This window comes from Zosterops lateralis (assembly GCF_965231275.1).
Source record: "Zosterops lateralis genome assembly, chromosome: 11".
NCBI lineage: Eukaryota > Metazoa > Chordata > Aves > Passeriformes > Zosteropidae > Zosterops > Zosterops lateralis.
In genome coordinates, this window is record NC_139771.1 from 3,691,290 (window position 1) to 3,704,960 (window position 13,671).

The following is a 13,671-nucleotide window of genomic DNA, read 5'->3' on the forward strand; positions in this document are numbered from 1 at the left end:
ATGACCTTTCTGACCAACATCCTGAAGATTAGCTCCAAGATTTTGGTGGCAATTCTTCTTGGGCTCACCTGGTTTCAGACACTGATGACAGATTTTCAAGTTATTTCGTTCAATTTGAATATAATTACTGATTAAACAAATTCTATGAGTGGATGAACAAGTGTTAATCCATGAAATAAAAAGCAACAAATGTGTTTATCCACGTGAATAAATGCAGCATGGATTTATGACAGAGAATCTGTTTCATCCAACTGATTTTGGTAGAGTGGCAGAAGTGCAGAGAGAAAAGGGCACCTTTGGAGGGCACTTCTGTCCTAGGCCAGTGACCATGAAGAGTCACTTGTGCCCCAGGAGCTGGTTTATATCATCAGGGAGAGCAGACCCACATTCAAGGGTCACCACTTCCACTATTTTACGAAAGGAAAATAAGATTAAATAGAGACCACCCTCTTTCCCAGCTGCCTTGGAAGACAAGGAAGCAAACACCTACCTGTGTGTTTATTCAGCTGCTGATTTGCACAGCACACACTGCCCAGGGCACGCCGGGTGCTCGTGTTCAGACATCCAGGGTGGTTCTGCATAGGGCACCATGATGGTGTGAGAGGTTCAGACCTCCAGCACCACTGCCCTTGCTGTGCTGGATGCTGCCAGTTATCCATGTCCTCTTACTCTCCTGACAGATTTGTTGCTATGGTGAGAAAAGCCAAGCCTTAAATATTGAACTCCCTGTTATCTCAGCTGGTATCTGCCATGTGCAGGTATCAGCTGGTGTGTATTTAAACAAATAAGATAATCAAGAATATATGCTTTGCACTGTGGGCAAGGCTCTGCCTCCAAATTTTGGGTTGTTGATTTTCTTTTTCCCTGCTTCAATTCTAAATTGGTTTGGTTTTGCTGAAACTAACCTTGAACTCTGCCCAAAAGCACAGAGGATTACAACTGTTTTTGTCTTAACTGGGGAATAGGACCAGTAACCTGTCAAAACAGAATTTTCCTCTTGAGAAGTTACAGTCAAATGCAGGACAGTTCTCGCAAAATATTCTGCTATATTATTTGGTGTTTGCTTGGTGAAGTCTGCATCAGCAGATTAGAGCAGAGTTTGGAGCACTATATGGTTTTGTGCTGAACGTGTTACTGGAGGAAAATGAGTTTACAAGGTGTTGTATACAGTTCAAGCCTGCAGCTTCACTCTGACCCTCCTCAGGCTGTTGATAACACTCCTGCTGATTTACTAATGCCAGCACGGGACACTGATTAGCCTGTTTTAAAGCCCCAGGGTGGAAAATAACTAGGAGGGAAGTTGCTGCCAAATCAGAGCAGAGGAGATGGTGCAAATAAGACAAGTGTTCTGCCTCTGACAGTCCTACCAGCAGTGAAAAACACAAACTACACTTTTCTCAAGCAGAAAAACCCTTGCACCCCACACAGCAGCCCTGCCTGAGGCTGGCCTGGAGCACTCCCAACAAAGGAGCTGCTGCTGCTGCACCCACATTCTTGTGGTGAAAGTCCTGCTCTGCTGCCCAGCCCCAGTAATGGCAGATTGAAAACGTTATGGAACAAAGCAGGACAAGTTCTCAAGCACAAGAGGCGTTTTTTTATTTGTATAACATAAAGCAAGGTCTGCTGTTTGTGCTGAATGTTTAAACACTTGCTGAGAGCCCACAAACGGTGCTTCGGGGTTTAATTTTATTTTCCAAGTAACTTCTGAAATTGCAGTCTGATGAATCAGAGGAATGGAGGCTGATATTCTTGCGAGTTCTCGGAAACAAGGGATGTCAGCTCCAGGGCAGTAGCAGAGTTTGTGGCCCCTGAAGATAATTTTTGATCTTTCTTAAATATGGTTTGTTTTTTATAAATCTTTTCACATCTTTTCCAGAAATGCCTGAGCAAGGAAAAAGGTTTGGAGTGGGTGATTTTTAAACATAGAACAGAGATAGAAAGACATCATAAGAAAGAGCCACTTTCATTTTAGGTAACTTGAAAATTTTGTGTTCAAGTCTGTGCAGTGGCACTGAAGAGGGGGTTGGGATACAGAGTCTTGCATTCAAGCTCTGGAAATTATTTCTGTAGGAGCTAATGTTTCACTTTTGAAACAACAATCAGAAGTGAGCTTTGACATTGCACCTGGAAAAGAAGTGGCAAGTTTTAATTAAAAGCATTAACAGGAAAGCAGTGAAGCCTTGTTCACACCCTCGATGCTATTGGCATATGAGGAGGCGTGCTTTCCAATGAAACCCCTGCCGCTCTGGGTTGCACCTCAAGCTGCTGACGGGCTCAAGTGTCATTGGGGGCAGTTTCTGTGCTGCTGCCTCCTCCTCCTCATGGTCTCATGTTTCGCTGAGGTACCTCTGAGTCCTCTTAGCTGCTCCTGCTGGGTGAGCTGCTCCCCTGGAAGCTTTGGGCACAGCGGAGTAGTGTGTGTTTGGGAGTTAGGGGGGCTTTCTGCAACTGCAGCTAAACAGAGTGACCAAAACCTGCCCCGGGCTGGCAGAGCACACAGCTCTTCTCTCTCCCTTTAAGCTGCCATGTGTTTGCACGCCCACGGAGCAACCTGAGCTCTGAGTGACCAGCCCTGGGTGCCACAAGCCTCCACTCCAATGCGAATGAAATAAAAGGCATTTTAAAGACTCACATGCCATCTCTTTGATTTCAAGCCACACAGTTGCTGTGATCTGCTTTTGGGAAGGATTTGTTTCTTCCAAGAGATGTTTGTACTTATATGTCAGGAGAAGCTCAGCTGTGAGAGCTGCAGAAGTAGTCTGATTTTGGTTTTATAGCTTCAGTCCAGATCTTTGGATGAAGTGAAATGCAACACCAAATTATAGCTTAATGGGGTCCTAAAACAACTTCTGGGGTCTCAAAATACCATCACCCCCTTGGTCGTCTAACCATAGGTGTGGGCTGTTAATGCAAGACAAAACTGAAAACAATGTCTTAGTGTCTGACTAAACTGATTTCTAACGACGTGGGAAATATCTCTTTATACAGATTCTGAGCTTTTTAGTCAGGAGAACAAGGCAGATGATAACTTTTCTTATTGGGTAAATAACAGGCCACTAATTTCCTGCTTGTATCTGAAAAGCTTGTGAATTGCTTGGAAGGGCTTTCTTCCATCTGTTTTATGCAGGTCTTAATCTATACCTTACCCTTCAGCTGAACTACTTATGTCCTGGTTATATCAAAGCATTTAAAGGCTCCTCTCTACAAGTATCTTCATTCTAGATTGTAAAATAATCATTCTATCTTCAGAGCACTCAGCAGTTCAATTCTCTCGGTTTGGGAAAATTAACCATGCTAAATACTTAGGATTATTTGTGGAGATAGGAGGCTTGAGCAACGTAGACAAAAGATAATGAGTCACTGAAATGCAAAACCAAGCAATGTAAGGACAGTTCTAAGTGACATTCTTCCCTCATTTCTTGGAGTAGCATGTGGAAAAAGCCTAGAAATTGATTGAGTGTGAATCCTGTAATGCATGGACAAGCAAGCTCTGCACATAGCAGGTTCGTCAGTCCTCCTGAGCAGGGAAAACAGGAGCTGCTGTGACAGCACCGTGAGCACATCCCCCCCGAAAGCCAGAAATGTGACCCTCACAAAGTCCCGTGCCTGGATTGCTGCTGGCTCCTCTCCAGCACCTCCAGCCCTGCATGGGCCGGCTCCGGCAGCGCTGGGCTCACACAGCTTTCCACACATGTACAGGTTTTGTTCAGACATGGAAAAAACAACCCAGCAGATGTTCAGTGCTTCCACATTGTCTGCTGGCACCACATGCAGTGTCTTTTTAGTCTCCATTCCTCAGAGTCTGGAGCAAGACAAGCTAAATTACACGAAATCCAGTGTCTTGGGTGTCTTTAGATCCAGTGTGAGGGGCAAGGACAGAAGAATAGCTACAATGAGGAGGATGAATAAAGCAAATCCTCTTACACATTTTTTGCAAGTGGCAAGCTGCATTCATGTCTGTTTGCATTATTTTAATAATGAGAAAAGGAGCTGTTTCAAGAAATAAAGGAAGTCTGTCACTTCCCAGCCTCACTTTTCTTTAAGTAAAGCCACACACACCTGGAGACAAGGTTTCTGCAGGGTTTCTATGGCTTCTGACAGTGCCAGAGCCTCTGCAACTCCTGAGGAAATGTCTCTATCCTGATGCCTACCTCAGTGCTTAGTTTGGTTAATGGATTGAGATAATACTGTCCAGGAGAACCTCAGACTGGCCTCCAGTTAGACACCAGTATCTCAACACTTGAAGCATATTAAATTAGCTGAAGTTACAAGCACACAGCTCTGATCCCTTCCAGGCATAAGGAGGACTTGAAATTCATGGTAATTTTCTTTGTGTGAATAGCAAGGTGAACTTTGCTTTCAATATCAGCAAATATCAGATTCTCTGGAACTTGGGAGGAGTGTGTTTGAGTGTTCATTTAAGGTAAATCACATTTCACATACAAAAAATAAAACAATAATATTGTTTCCAACATTTACATACAATATTTACCAAGCTATCTCTATAAGAATGAGATAAAACTATTAATTCTGAGCCAAAATCCAATTATGACTACTTTTTCAGGGGCCCACAGCTTGTCAAAGAGCTTGGTAATAACAGTGTATGTTTCTGAAAGCTGTGAAGGGGGAATCCAAAGGCCTAATTATGTTTCTGATGGTAATTCTCACATCCTCCTCAATATAATAGTAAGAAGTGAACAAAAGAAATGTAGTAACTCTGCAGTGGTTTACACTGAGCAGTTTAAAAATTAAGAGTGCAGCTTTGTAAGTCCCCAGTACACACACAGTGCCATGCAGTGCAGTTCCATCAAGGAGAGATTATCTGAATTAGAGTCTAAAATCAGAGAACTGAGCATGTGATTCCCCCACCCCAAGAGGAATATCCAGATGAAGATGCCAACATCTTTATCTCAGCTGCACCAGGGTTTCATGCCTTCTCCCAGCTGCTTTGAAATAGGTACACTTATGTCTGGGCTACAGAAATCAGTGCTTTTACATATTATTTGTGAACTTAGCTGCTTTGCATATGGTTATCCAGGGGAAAAGCAACATGGAGGCATTGGTGTCAGTCCACCCCTCTGTGCACAGAGAGGGGCTGGAGAACACACTCCCTCAACTACAGCCACACAATCACATCTTTTCACCCCCTTTGCCTCCATCCACTCTTTGGCCATTCCCCATCATTCTTCCATTTTTCATCCTCTTCCCCCACCATCTCCTCTTCCTATGTCTTTTCCCATAAATTTTCTTTTCTTCTTGTGGTTTCTCTGAGGCATTACATCCCAAGCCCCCGGCCCAAAGGGACAGCCTTTGGCAGCATCACATGGCAGCAGTGGCATTGCAGGAGGACTCACCCACCCCAAAAGGGCTGCAGCAGAAGACAAGGAGACACTTGCTGATGCTTTCTGCTTTTATTAAGAGCCTCATAGTTAGGTTCTCAACCCCATGGCAAGGGTGCTGAGGTAGTGTCACCCTGTCTGCCCCAGTGTCCCCAGGGTGGGAGGATTGACACTGAGGAGTCACTTGGCAAAGCCCTGGGTGTCACAGCGGGGTCCCTGCCACTTGTCGTAGCACTGGCAGGTGAACTCCGTGGCCAGTTTGGAAATGTCCTCCCCAGGCTCCAGGCTCTGAGCCACCATCCAGGGCTTGCCAGCACGCAGGTCGATGGTGAAGCGGGAGGGCTCGAGGTGCAGGTAGCCCTGCTGGTTGTCCTGGCGCACACAGCGGCCCTGCCCAGAGCACAGGGTCTGGCTGCACAGGTCAGCACTGGCCGTCACATTGACAATGTAGTGGCCCAGGGGCCCCTCCACGTAGTCCTTCAGCCTCAGGCACATCTCCTGCAATGGCATTGGGTGTCACAGCCCCGCACAGCTGAGGAACTGGGGGTCCCAGCTGACAGGGACCTGATGCCACGGTCTGCACTTACCTTGGAGGCACTGTAATCCAGGGTGCCCCAGAGAATGATACCAGCAGCACCCTGAGCCGCACTCTCCCCAATGGTGTTCATCAGGTCCTCCTGCACCCACAGGGAGAGAAGTCAGCAGTGCCCAAAGCCCCCCACACAGCCTCAGCAGAGATAAAGAGTCCCTGGTGCCAAGCCATCAGCCCAAGAGGTGCCCACTATTCCCACAACCCCATCACCTGGGAAAGGAAGTCTAGAGTGGTGTCAAAGGCGATCTGGGAGTAGGGCAGGACGGGGATGCCACTGTCAAGGACTCCACGCTGGACAGCGAAAGCCTCGGCCACACGGTGCCGCACGTAGGGGAGCACCTTGCTGGTGCCATTGAGGCGGAGGGGCAGGTAGATGCTGGGGTAGAGCGCCTGGCTACTCCTCCAGAGCCAGGACAGATTCCTGTTCCTCTCCTGCTCCACATCTGGGCAGGTCCCGTTGTAGGGCAGGCTATCAAAGTCATTGTTGTAGCAGTCGGGGAAACCATAGTAGCCCCAATAGGCACTGGGACGGAGGCTCCTGCCCAGCCACAGGGTCTTGTTCATGAAATCACAGGCGCCCTTCTCAAACTGCTGCTTGGCCATCTCCTCCACCTCCTTGGGGGGCCACTGCGGGTGCTGCTGCTGCACCAGCTCCTCTGACTTCTGCTGGTAGATCTTCATGGAGTCCCAGTTGCGGATCCACAGTGGACGCCACTTCTCCCAGTCGATGACAGCCAGCCCATCATAGTCAGGGCTGGGCAAGGTCACCTTGATGTCCTCGGTGGCCTGGTGGATGTGAGCCTCCAGGCTGGCATTCTGGGGGAGCCCCCCATTCACTGGCACCCCCTCAGATGTGTAATAAGGGAAGAGACCTATCTTGCTGCTGTAGAAGAGGGTGATGTCCTGCCCAGTGAAGGACTGCTGGTCATTGGCCACTACATCGAAGACCTCCAGGCTGAGGGTGACATTGTACTTCTCAGCACATTGCTGGGTGGGGATGTTCCAGATGGTGACAAAGGGGCGGTTGACGAGGACAGGACTGGGTCCCCCAGCATGGCTCAGGGAGGGCAGGAGCAGCAGGAGGACCCAGCAGAGCCACGCTGCTGCCATGGTGCTGGTGTGCTCAGGGGGAGTCCCACAGCTGTCTGGGGAGAGCTGAGACCTGGGCAGGCCTTGATCCTTTTATTCCCAGGTCGGGATCGGCATTAATCCACACCTCTGTTCCCAAGCGGTGCCGATCAGCCAGGGTCACCTCTTCCACTTCCTCAAAGTCCCCGAATTTATCAGCAGCTGGAGCCCAGCAGGGCGGCCCCGAGGTGGGACAGCAGCGTCAGCTCCGCGTAATGAGCGGCGGCGGGCTCGGCTGCGAAGGAATGCGCAGAGTCAACACCCCATGACTGGCCGGCGATGAGTGGGCTGGAAAGACAAACAGACACGGACGGGGCGGGGGGAGGAAGGTCACGGTGATGGATGCGGGCTGCGCCGGGCGGGCGCCGCTCGGGAAGCGGAGAGCGAAGGCCATTCCCCGGCGGGAGGAGGCACTGCTGGCAGGGAGCTCACGGCACCACTGGGCAGAACCAGGCACGACACAGCCCGCGGTGGCACGGGGTACTCCTGCGTGGGCACCGCAGCCACAGGAGGGGACAGCCAGAGCGCAGGGCAGCAGGCACAGAGAGCACGGCACGGGGACTCTCCTGCGGCGGGCAGGGAGGTGGCTGTGCCACGCGGGGCCGCTCCACACCCAGGGGCAGCCCTCGGGACAGGGCAGGGGCTGGACAGGCTGCACTGGCACAGGCAGAGCAGGGCAGTGTCGGGGACAGGAGCCACGCCAGGGCACCGCTGAGGGACACTGGTGGCACGGGACAGCGGAGCTCAGGGACGCGCGCGGCACAGGGGCGTCCCCGGTGCCGAACCTACCCCCGGCCGTGGCGCACAGCACGCTGTCCCCATAGGGCGATCCCGGTCCCGGGGGCTCCAGCCCCGCATCGCAGACACCGCCCGGGGCTGGGGGCAGGGCCAGGCGGGGAATCCCGCTGGAGGCGGGGCCGGGCCGCACGCAGCCTCCACGTGGGTGGCCCGGCCGTGGGTGCCCACGCGGCTCCGGCCCCGGGGGGCCGCTCCCGCCTCTCCGGCCGCTCCCCCGAGCGGCTCCGGCTCCCAGGGGCAGTTTCCAGCACCGCAGAGCTCTCCCCGAGCTGCATACCAAATCACATCTCCTCCCCCCGCCCCGTCCCGGCGGTTGTGTCCGCGAGTTGAGTGACTGGTGCCTGCCCCGCCCCAAATCAGCCCACATCTCTGTGTGACCAGCTTTATTCGAGGTAAAGCGCTTCAGAGTGGGGCAGCACACGGGGGATCAGCACCACGCAGCACGCGCTCCCCGCCCCCGTGTCCCTCTTGCCCCCATCCCTCTCCTTACAACAGAAGAGGGGTTCCCCTCCTCCCCCCATCCCCATGAAGGGCACCTGCACTGCAGCAGGGCGGGTAGAGACGGGCCAACCGCACAGCTCTGGCCCCACACCACCACAGTGAGGGACGGCCCTCCGTAATTAGCTGCCTCCCAGGCAGGGTAGGGATGTCAAATAGGCTCCTCCTACACCACCACAGAAAGGGACAGCTCAGCCCAGGGGCAGGTAGCACCAGCTTGCAAGCAGCCACAGCACCCCAAGTCCCAGTGGTGCCAAGGGGCCGGGGGCATCACTGCGGGGGCCAGCACGTGTCTGGCAGCCACTGCCCTGCCAGTCCTGGTAGCAGTGGCAGTGAAAGTGGGTCCGTAGGAAGAGTATGTCAGCAGAGGAGAGCTGGCCCTCAGCCCAGAAGAGGGGGCGCTCGGGGTGGTCAGCATCCCGGCGCCGCAGCTGGAAGTTGCTGGAGTTGAGGTGGAGGAAGACATCAGCATGGCTGTCCTGGCGCAGGCAGCGACCCCGGCCCTGGCACAGGGTCGTGCTGCAGAGCTCCGCTGCTGTCGTGACATTCACCACGTAACGTCCCAGGTCCCCCTCCAGGTAGTTTTTCATTAGCTGGCACAACTCCTAAGGAAAGGCAGGCATCGGGGTGTGACCCAGGGAGAAGTACCTCAGGTGGAGAGGACAGCTCAGCCACTGGTCCTCCCCTGGGGGCAGGTGATCCCTCCCGCCCATCTACCTCCCACACTGACCCCAGACTTACCCGGTTTTTGGTGTCAACTGCATCACCCCACAAAATGGCCCCAGCTGCACCCAGTGCCGCGCTCTCTCCGATGGTAGAGATCAGGTCTGCCTGCGGGGACAGTGTCTGATTAGCACCCACAGACCCCATGCAGCACCCACTGCCCCAGCACAGAGTGCCAAAGTGTCCATTGCAGGATCAGGGGGTCAAGACTCAATCTCTGCTCCAGGGAAAAGGGACTATCCCAACAACTTGGGGACAAGGCTTCCCAATACCCTCCTCCTCAGGGGCTAAGCCAGCACAGCACAGGGGCTGTGGCCTTGCACACCCCAGAGTTCCACCTGCCAGGACCTGAGTCCTGCAGTACTTCCCAGGCACTTCCCTGGTGATAGTCACCACTGATGCCAGTCCCGCTGCCAGACATCCCATCCATAAGGCAAACAGTTTGTGGCACCCCATCATCCAGACCAGAGAGGGGCTGAGCTGGGGGTCCTAGGAAAGGAAGCACCCCTCCTGTTCCCTGGGGCCAGCTGCCAGTCCAATGCCAAATGGTGCCACTTCCCACCACACGGAGACAGTCAAACCATGAATGCAGACACCAGCCTCCAGAGCCGCCCTGCTCCACGGGAGCAAGGTGCCCTACACAGGCAGAGGAACCACCTCAGCTGACCCCAAAGCCCAGATGCCCAGGGCTTTGAATGAGGATGTCCCAGTGGAAGAGCCCTACCTGGCTGAGCACATTGAGCTTGCGGATGTAGGTGGGCCGGGTGTAGACGAAGACAGGCAGGGAGTAGTCATCGTGGTGCTTCTGCGAGATGCGCATGGCCTCCATCACCCGCGCCCGCACGAACTTGCGGCTGTTGGGAGTGGAGTCCAGGAGTGGGTCGAGGTAGATGGAGGGGTAGAGCGCCGTGCTCTCCTTCCAGAGCCACTTCAGCTGGTCATTGCGAGACTTCTCCACATCTGGGCACTGCCCGGTGTAGCTCTCCTTGTTCTTGCTGTAGTCGTGGTTGTAGCAGTCAGGGAAGAGGTAGAACCCCCAGAGCTGTTTGGGTCGGAAGCTCTTGGCCTTGCGCAGGGTTTTCACCATGAACTCCTGGGCAGCTAACTCGAACTCAAACGCTGCCTGCTTGTTCACTTTCTCAGGGGGCCAGGTGGGCTGGCGCCTTAACACCAGTTCCTGTGACACCTCCCGGTAGATATCCTTGGGCTTCCAGTTGCGAGCCCAGACAGGCCGCCACTCCTCCCAGTCGATGACGGCCAGCCCTTCTTTGGTGGATGAGCGGATGTACTTGTCGATGCCCTCCTGCAGGCGGGCGAGATGCTCGGACAGGCTGCTGTTTTGGGGGACACCACCATTGACGGCCACACCTTGACGAGTGTAGTAGGGGTAGAGCCCCAGGCGTTCCTTGTAGAAGATGGTGAGGTTCTGCCCCACGAAGCCCTCGTTAGGGGAGGCATACAGGTCGAAGATGCTGAAGTCGAAGGACACCTGGAAGCGGGGCTTGCAGTCCTGGGTGGGCACGTTCCAGGCCACCAGGAAGGGCCGGCGGGTGAGATGGGGGCTGGCCGACGGCTTCTCGGGGGGCTGCCGGGCCAGGGCCAGCAGGGCCAGCCAGGGCACAGCCACCGCCGCCGCGCAGCCCCCGCGCATCCTGCCCGACGGGACCTGGGAGAGGAGAGTCAGAAGGAGGGGCTGGCAGGAGGGGGTGCAGGCAGGGGCCGATCTGCCCGCACCCCCCGAGGCAGACCCTGATCCAAGTCCCTTCCCGGGGGGTGCGGGCGGAGCCCCGGGTGGGGGCTGGTTCTCGGGAATCCCGCTCTCAAGCGGCTTCGCCCGCTCGTGCTCCCCCGGGTGTCGGCGCGGCGCCGCCTTTGTTCGAGCCGGGCAGACAAAGCACCGGGGCGCGGCCCCCGACGGCCTCGCTCGGCTCCCGCTCCCCGCGCGGCTCTCACCGCGCCTCAGGCCATCCCCCGCCGCGGGCTCCTCAAGCACCGCCGCCTCCCCCCCGCCGCCGCTTTTAAACCTTCCGGCACGCACCACCCGCGGGGGCGCCGGCCCCGCCCCCGCGCCCCGCCCGTGCCGCGCCGGGCTGGCGGCACCGACTGTCGCGGGGCCCCGGGCTCCGAGCCGGCGGAGAAGTCTCGCCGCACACACAGACCTCCGTGAAGCCGCGGACCGGGCACCGGGGAGTCATCCCCCCTGTCCCGTCGCGATTGGTACGGCCCGGGAGGACCCGCCCCCCCACGCGGCGGAAGGGGGCGGGGCGGGGCCGCTGTTGGGGCCGACAGGGGGCGCCACGGTGGGCGGGGGGAGCGCGCGGCTGAGGCGGCTGAGGGGGCTGAGGGGGCCGGGGGTCCCCAAACCGCGGAGACCGCGGGACCGGGCTGTCCCCAGAGGGGTGATGGTGGTCTCAGCGGCGGTGCTGTCCCCTGGGGGATGGTGGTATCCCCAGGGCCATGGTCACTCCAGAACCACAGTGACTCTAGATTGGTGGTGATGTCAGGACGTTGTCCCCAGGGCGGTGGTGTCCCCAGGGCGGTGGTGACCCCAGGATCATCATCACTCCAAAACGGGGACTCTGGAATGGTGGTGACCCCAGGATGGTATACCAGGATCATGTTGTCCCTAAAAAGTTGGCGATCCCATAATGGTAGTGACTTCAGAGTGCTGGCAAGCCAGAATGCTGGTGTCTGGAGGCGGTGGTGACACCAGAAGAGCAGTGTCCCCGCAGCAGCAGTGTCCCCAGGACGGCGGTGACCCCAGGGCGGTGCTGTGCCGGACAGGACATCCTGTGCAGGGCCAGGGTAATCGGTGCTGCTGACTCAGCCACGGCCCCATGGGCTTCCTGCCGGGAGAGGACAAAGGGGGCCATGGGTGTAACGGGGCTGGGAGCTTCCTTCCCAGAGCGCTGCTGAGGCTCCAGCAGGTGCCCTCTGGCAGGCGACAGGACAGGACAGGCAGGGCTCAGGGACCAGCCATGGCAGTCCCCATGTGCTGCCTGTCCCCCGCTGCTGTGGCCAGGGCTAGCCCCTTGGGCTGAGGGCCATCGGGGTGCCCCTGCGCAGGAAGCGTCAGACTGCAAGGATGTGTCGGGGCCGAGAGGGGAAGGAAGCGGGATTGAATCTACGGAAGTGCTCCCCTGCCAACCACCAGCTCCCTAAGGATGAGGTGGGAGCACCAAGCCCTGCATTGTTCTGTGTCAGCTCCTGTTGCCACCAGTGCCAAACCCTGGCTGCAGGCACCTGCAGCTGGCTCCGGTTAGTGGCACCACTTGGGTGTCAGCTTTTGTGGTGAAGCTCCCACCAAGAGGGTGACAGTCCTGCTAGGGATGGGCACTGCATCCAGCCCAGCCACTCCAAATCCGGGCTACACCCCACAGCTTGGCCTGGCCTGCAGGCAATGCCAGGCACCAGCTGGGAGAGGGGCTGGGAAGGTCAGCTGCTGGCTGGGTGTTGGCTGCCAAAACCCTTGGGAGAGATTGTGGGGAGCCAAGAAGTCCCAGCGCTGCAGGCGCTGCCCTTCCTCTCTGGGCAGTAAACAGGCTTCCTTCGCCAGCAGCTAAAATTTTCCATCCTCCTTGTGCAAAGGTATCGAGCCCCACCGGCAGTGGGGTGGCCAGAGGGGTCACAGATTTCCACTGCTGGGAGGGCTGGAAGTCCTCAGTGTGACACAGATTGTCACTGCTCTCCCTTCAGTGGGAGCATCACTCGACTCGATTTCCCTCCTTCCTTCCCATAGGGAAGACTTGCTTTTGGGAAGGGGCAGCTGGGCAGATCCAGCCTCCTCTTGCCTTGCTGAGCATTCCAAGTCATTCCCGGAGTGTAGAGGGGTGCAGGATCGCAGCAGCAGGCAGCAGCCAGGGCGAGCTGAGCAGGCGAGCTGCTCCAGGCAGGCAGCAGGAGGATGGGAATCCCTCATAGATGGCAGATAAAGATAACGGGGCATGAGTCACAGCCACTCGTGCCAGACAGGTCTGGGCAAGGTGCGAGCGGAGTTCAGCTTGGGAATGGAGCAGACATGAAGCCAGGAGGGGACATTAGCACCTGCCTTCACCCTGGGCTGGGGGCTCCATGGGCAGCAGGAGGGTACTGTGGTGGCCCTGGCAGACACAGAGATGGTCACGGAGCAGAGAGACACAGCCACTGCCTTGTGTAACCTCGCCGGCTGTACCACCCTGCACAGCCACCTGCTCCCCTTCTAACCTACCCGGATCCATCCATCCCTCCTGGGGCTGGGGACCCTATGGATGAATGGGCCAGAGCCTCATCCTCCCGAGGCTGGAGGGCTGGCAGGACACGCTGCACCAACCCACTCTCATGACAGCTTTCATCAGTAGATCATTTCCGAGCCGGCTTGCGAAGAGGAAATGATGAGAGGTGACGGTGGCTGCAGGAAAACAGTTGCGGGGCTGTCGGGGACAGGACGTGGGGAACAAAGTGAAATCACACTTGCCCCACGGACAGGCGGCAATGCTCCAGGGACGGGCGGCATCCCAGCACAGGCTCACGCCGGCTCCAGAACGTCAGGCCCCCGTGATTAATGAGGCACTGATTTGGCAGGGCAAGGGAGGAAGGAGCGGACAAGCGGACAGG

The 13,671-nt window shown here is 56.1% G+C and overlaps 2 protein-coding genes across 2 annotated transcripts; both read right to left on the bottom strand.

Annotated features, from left to right (window-relative positions):
- Nucleotides 1-5,396: 5,396 nt before the first annotated feature.
- HYAL1 (hyaluronidase 1) lies at nucleotides 5,397-7,342 on the bottom strand. Its single transcript, XM_083869327.1, has 3 exons — nucleotides 6,142-7,342; nucleotides 5,927-6,016; nucleotides 5,397-5,837 (listed from the first exon to the last, which is right to left on the bottom strand). The coding sequence occupies exons 1-3, from the start codon at nucleotides 7,039-7,041 to the stop codon at nucleotides 5,520-5,522; spliced, it is 1,308 nt and encodes a 435-aa protein (XP_083725453.1). The 5' UTR covers nucleotides 7,042-7,342; the 3' UTR covers nucleotides 5,397-5,519.
- Nucleotides 7,343-8,225: 883 nt separating this feature from the next.
- HYAL2 (hyaluronidase 2) lies at nucleotides 8,226-11,050 on the bottom strand. The gene is made up of 4 exons (XM_083869326.1): nucleotides 11,032-11,050; nucleotides 9,803-10,744; nucleotides 9,097-9,186; nucleotides 8,226-8,960 (listed from the first exon to the last, which is right to left on the bottom strand). Exons 2-4 carry the CDS (start codon nucleotides 10,727-10,729, stop codon nucleotides 8,547-8,549), a joined length of 1,431 nt encoding a protein of 476 aa, XP_083725452.1. The 5' UTR covers nucleotides 10,730-10,744; nucleotides 11,032-11,050; the 3' UTR covers nucleotides 8,226-8,546.
- Between the last annotated feature and the right edge of the window lie 2,621 nt (nucleotides 11,051-13,671).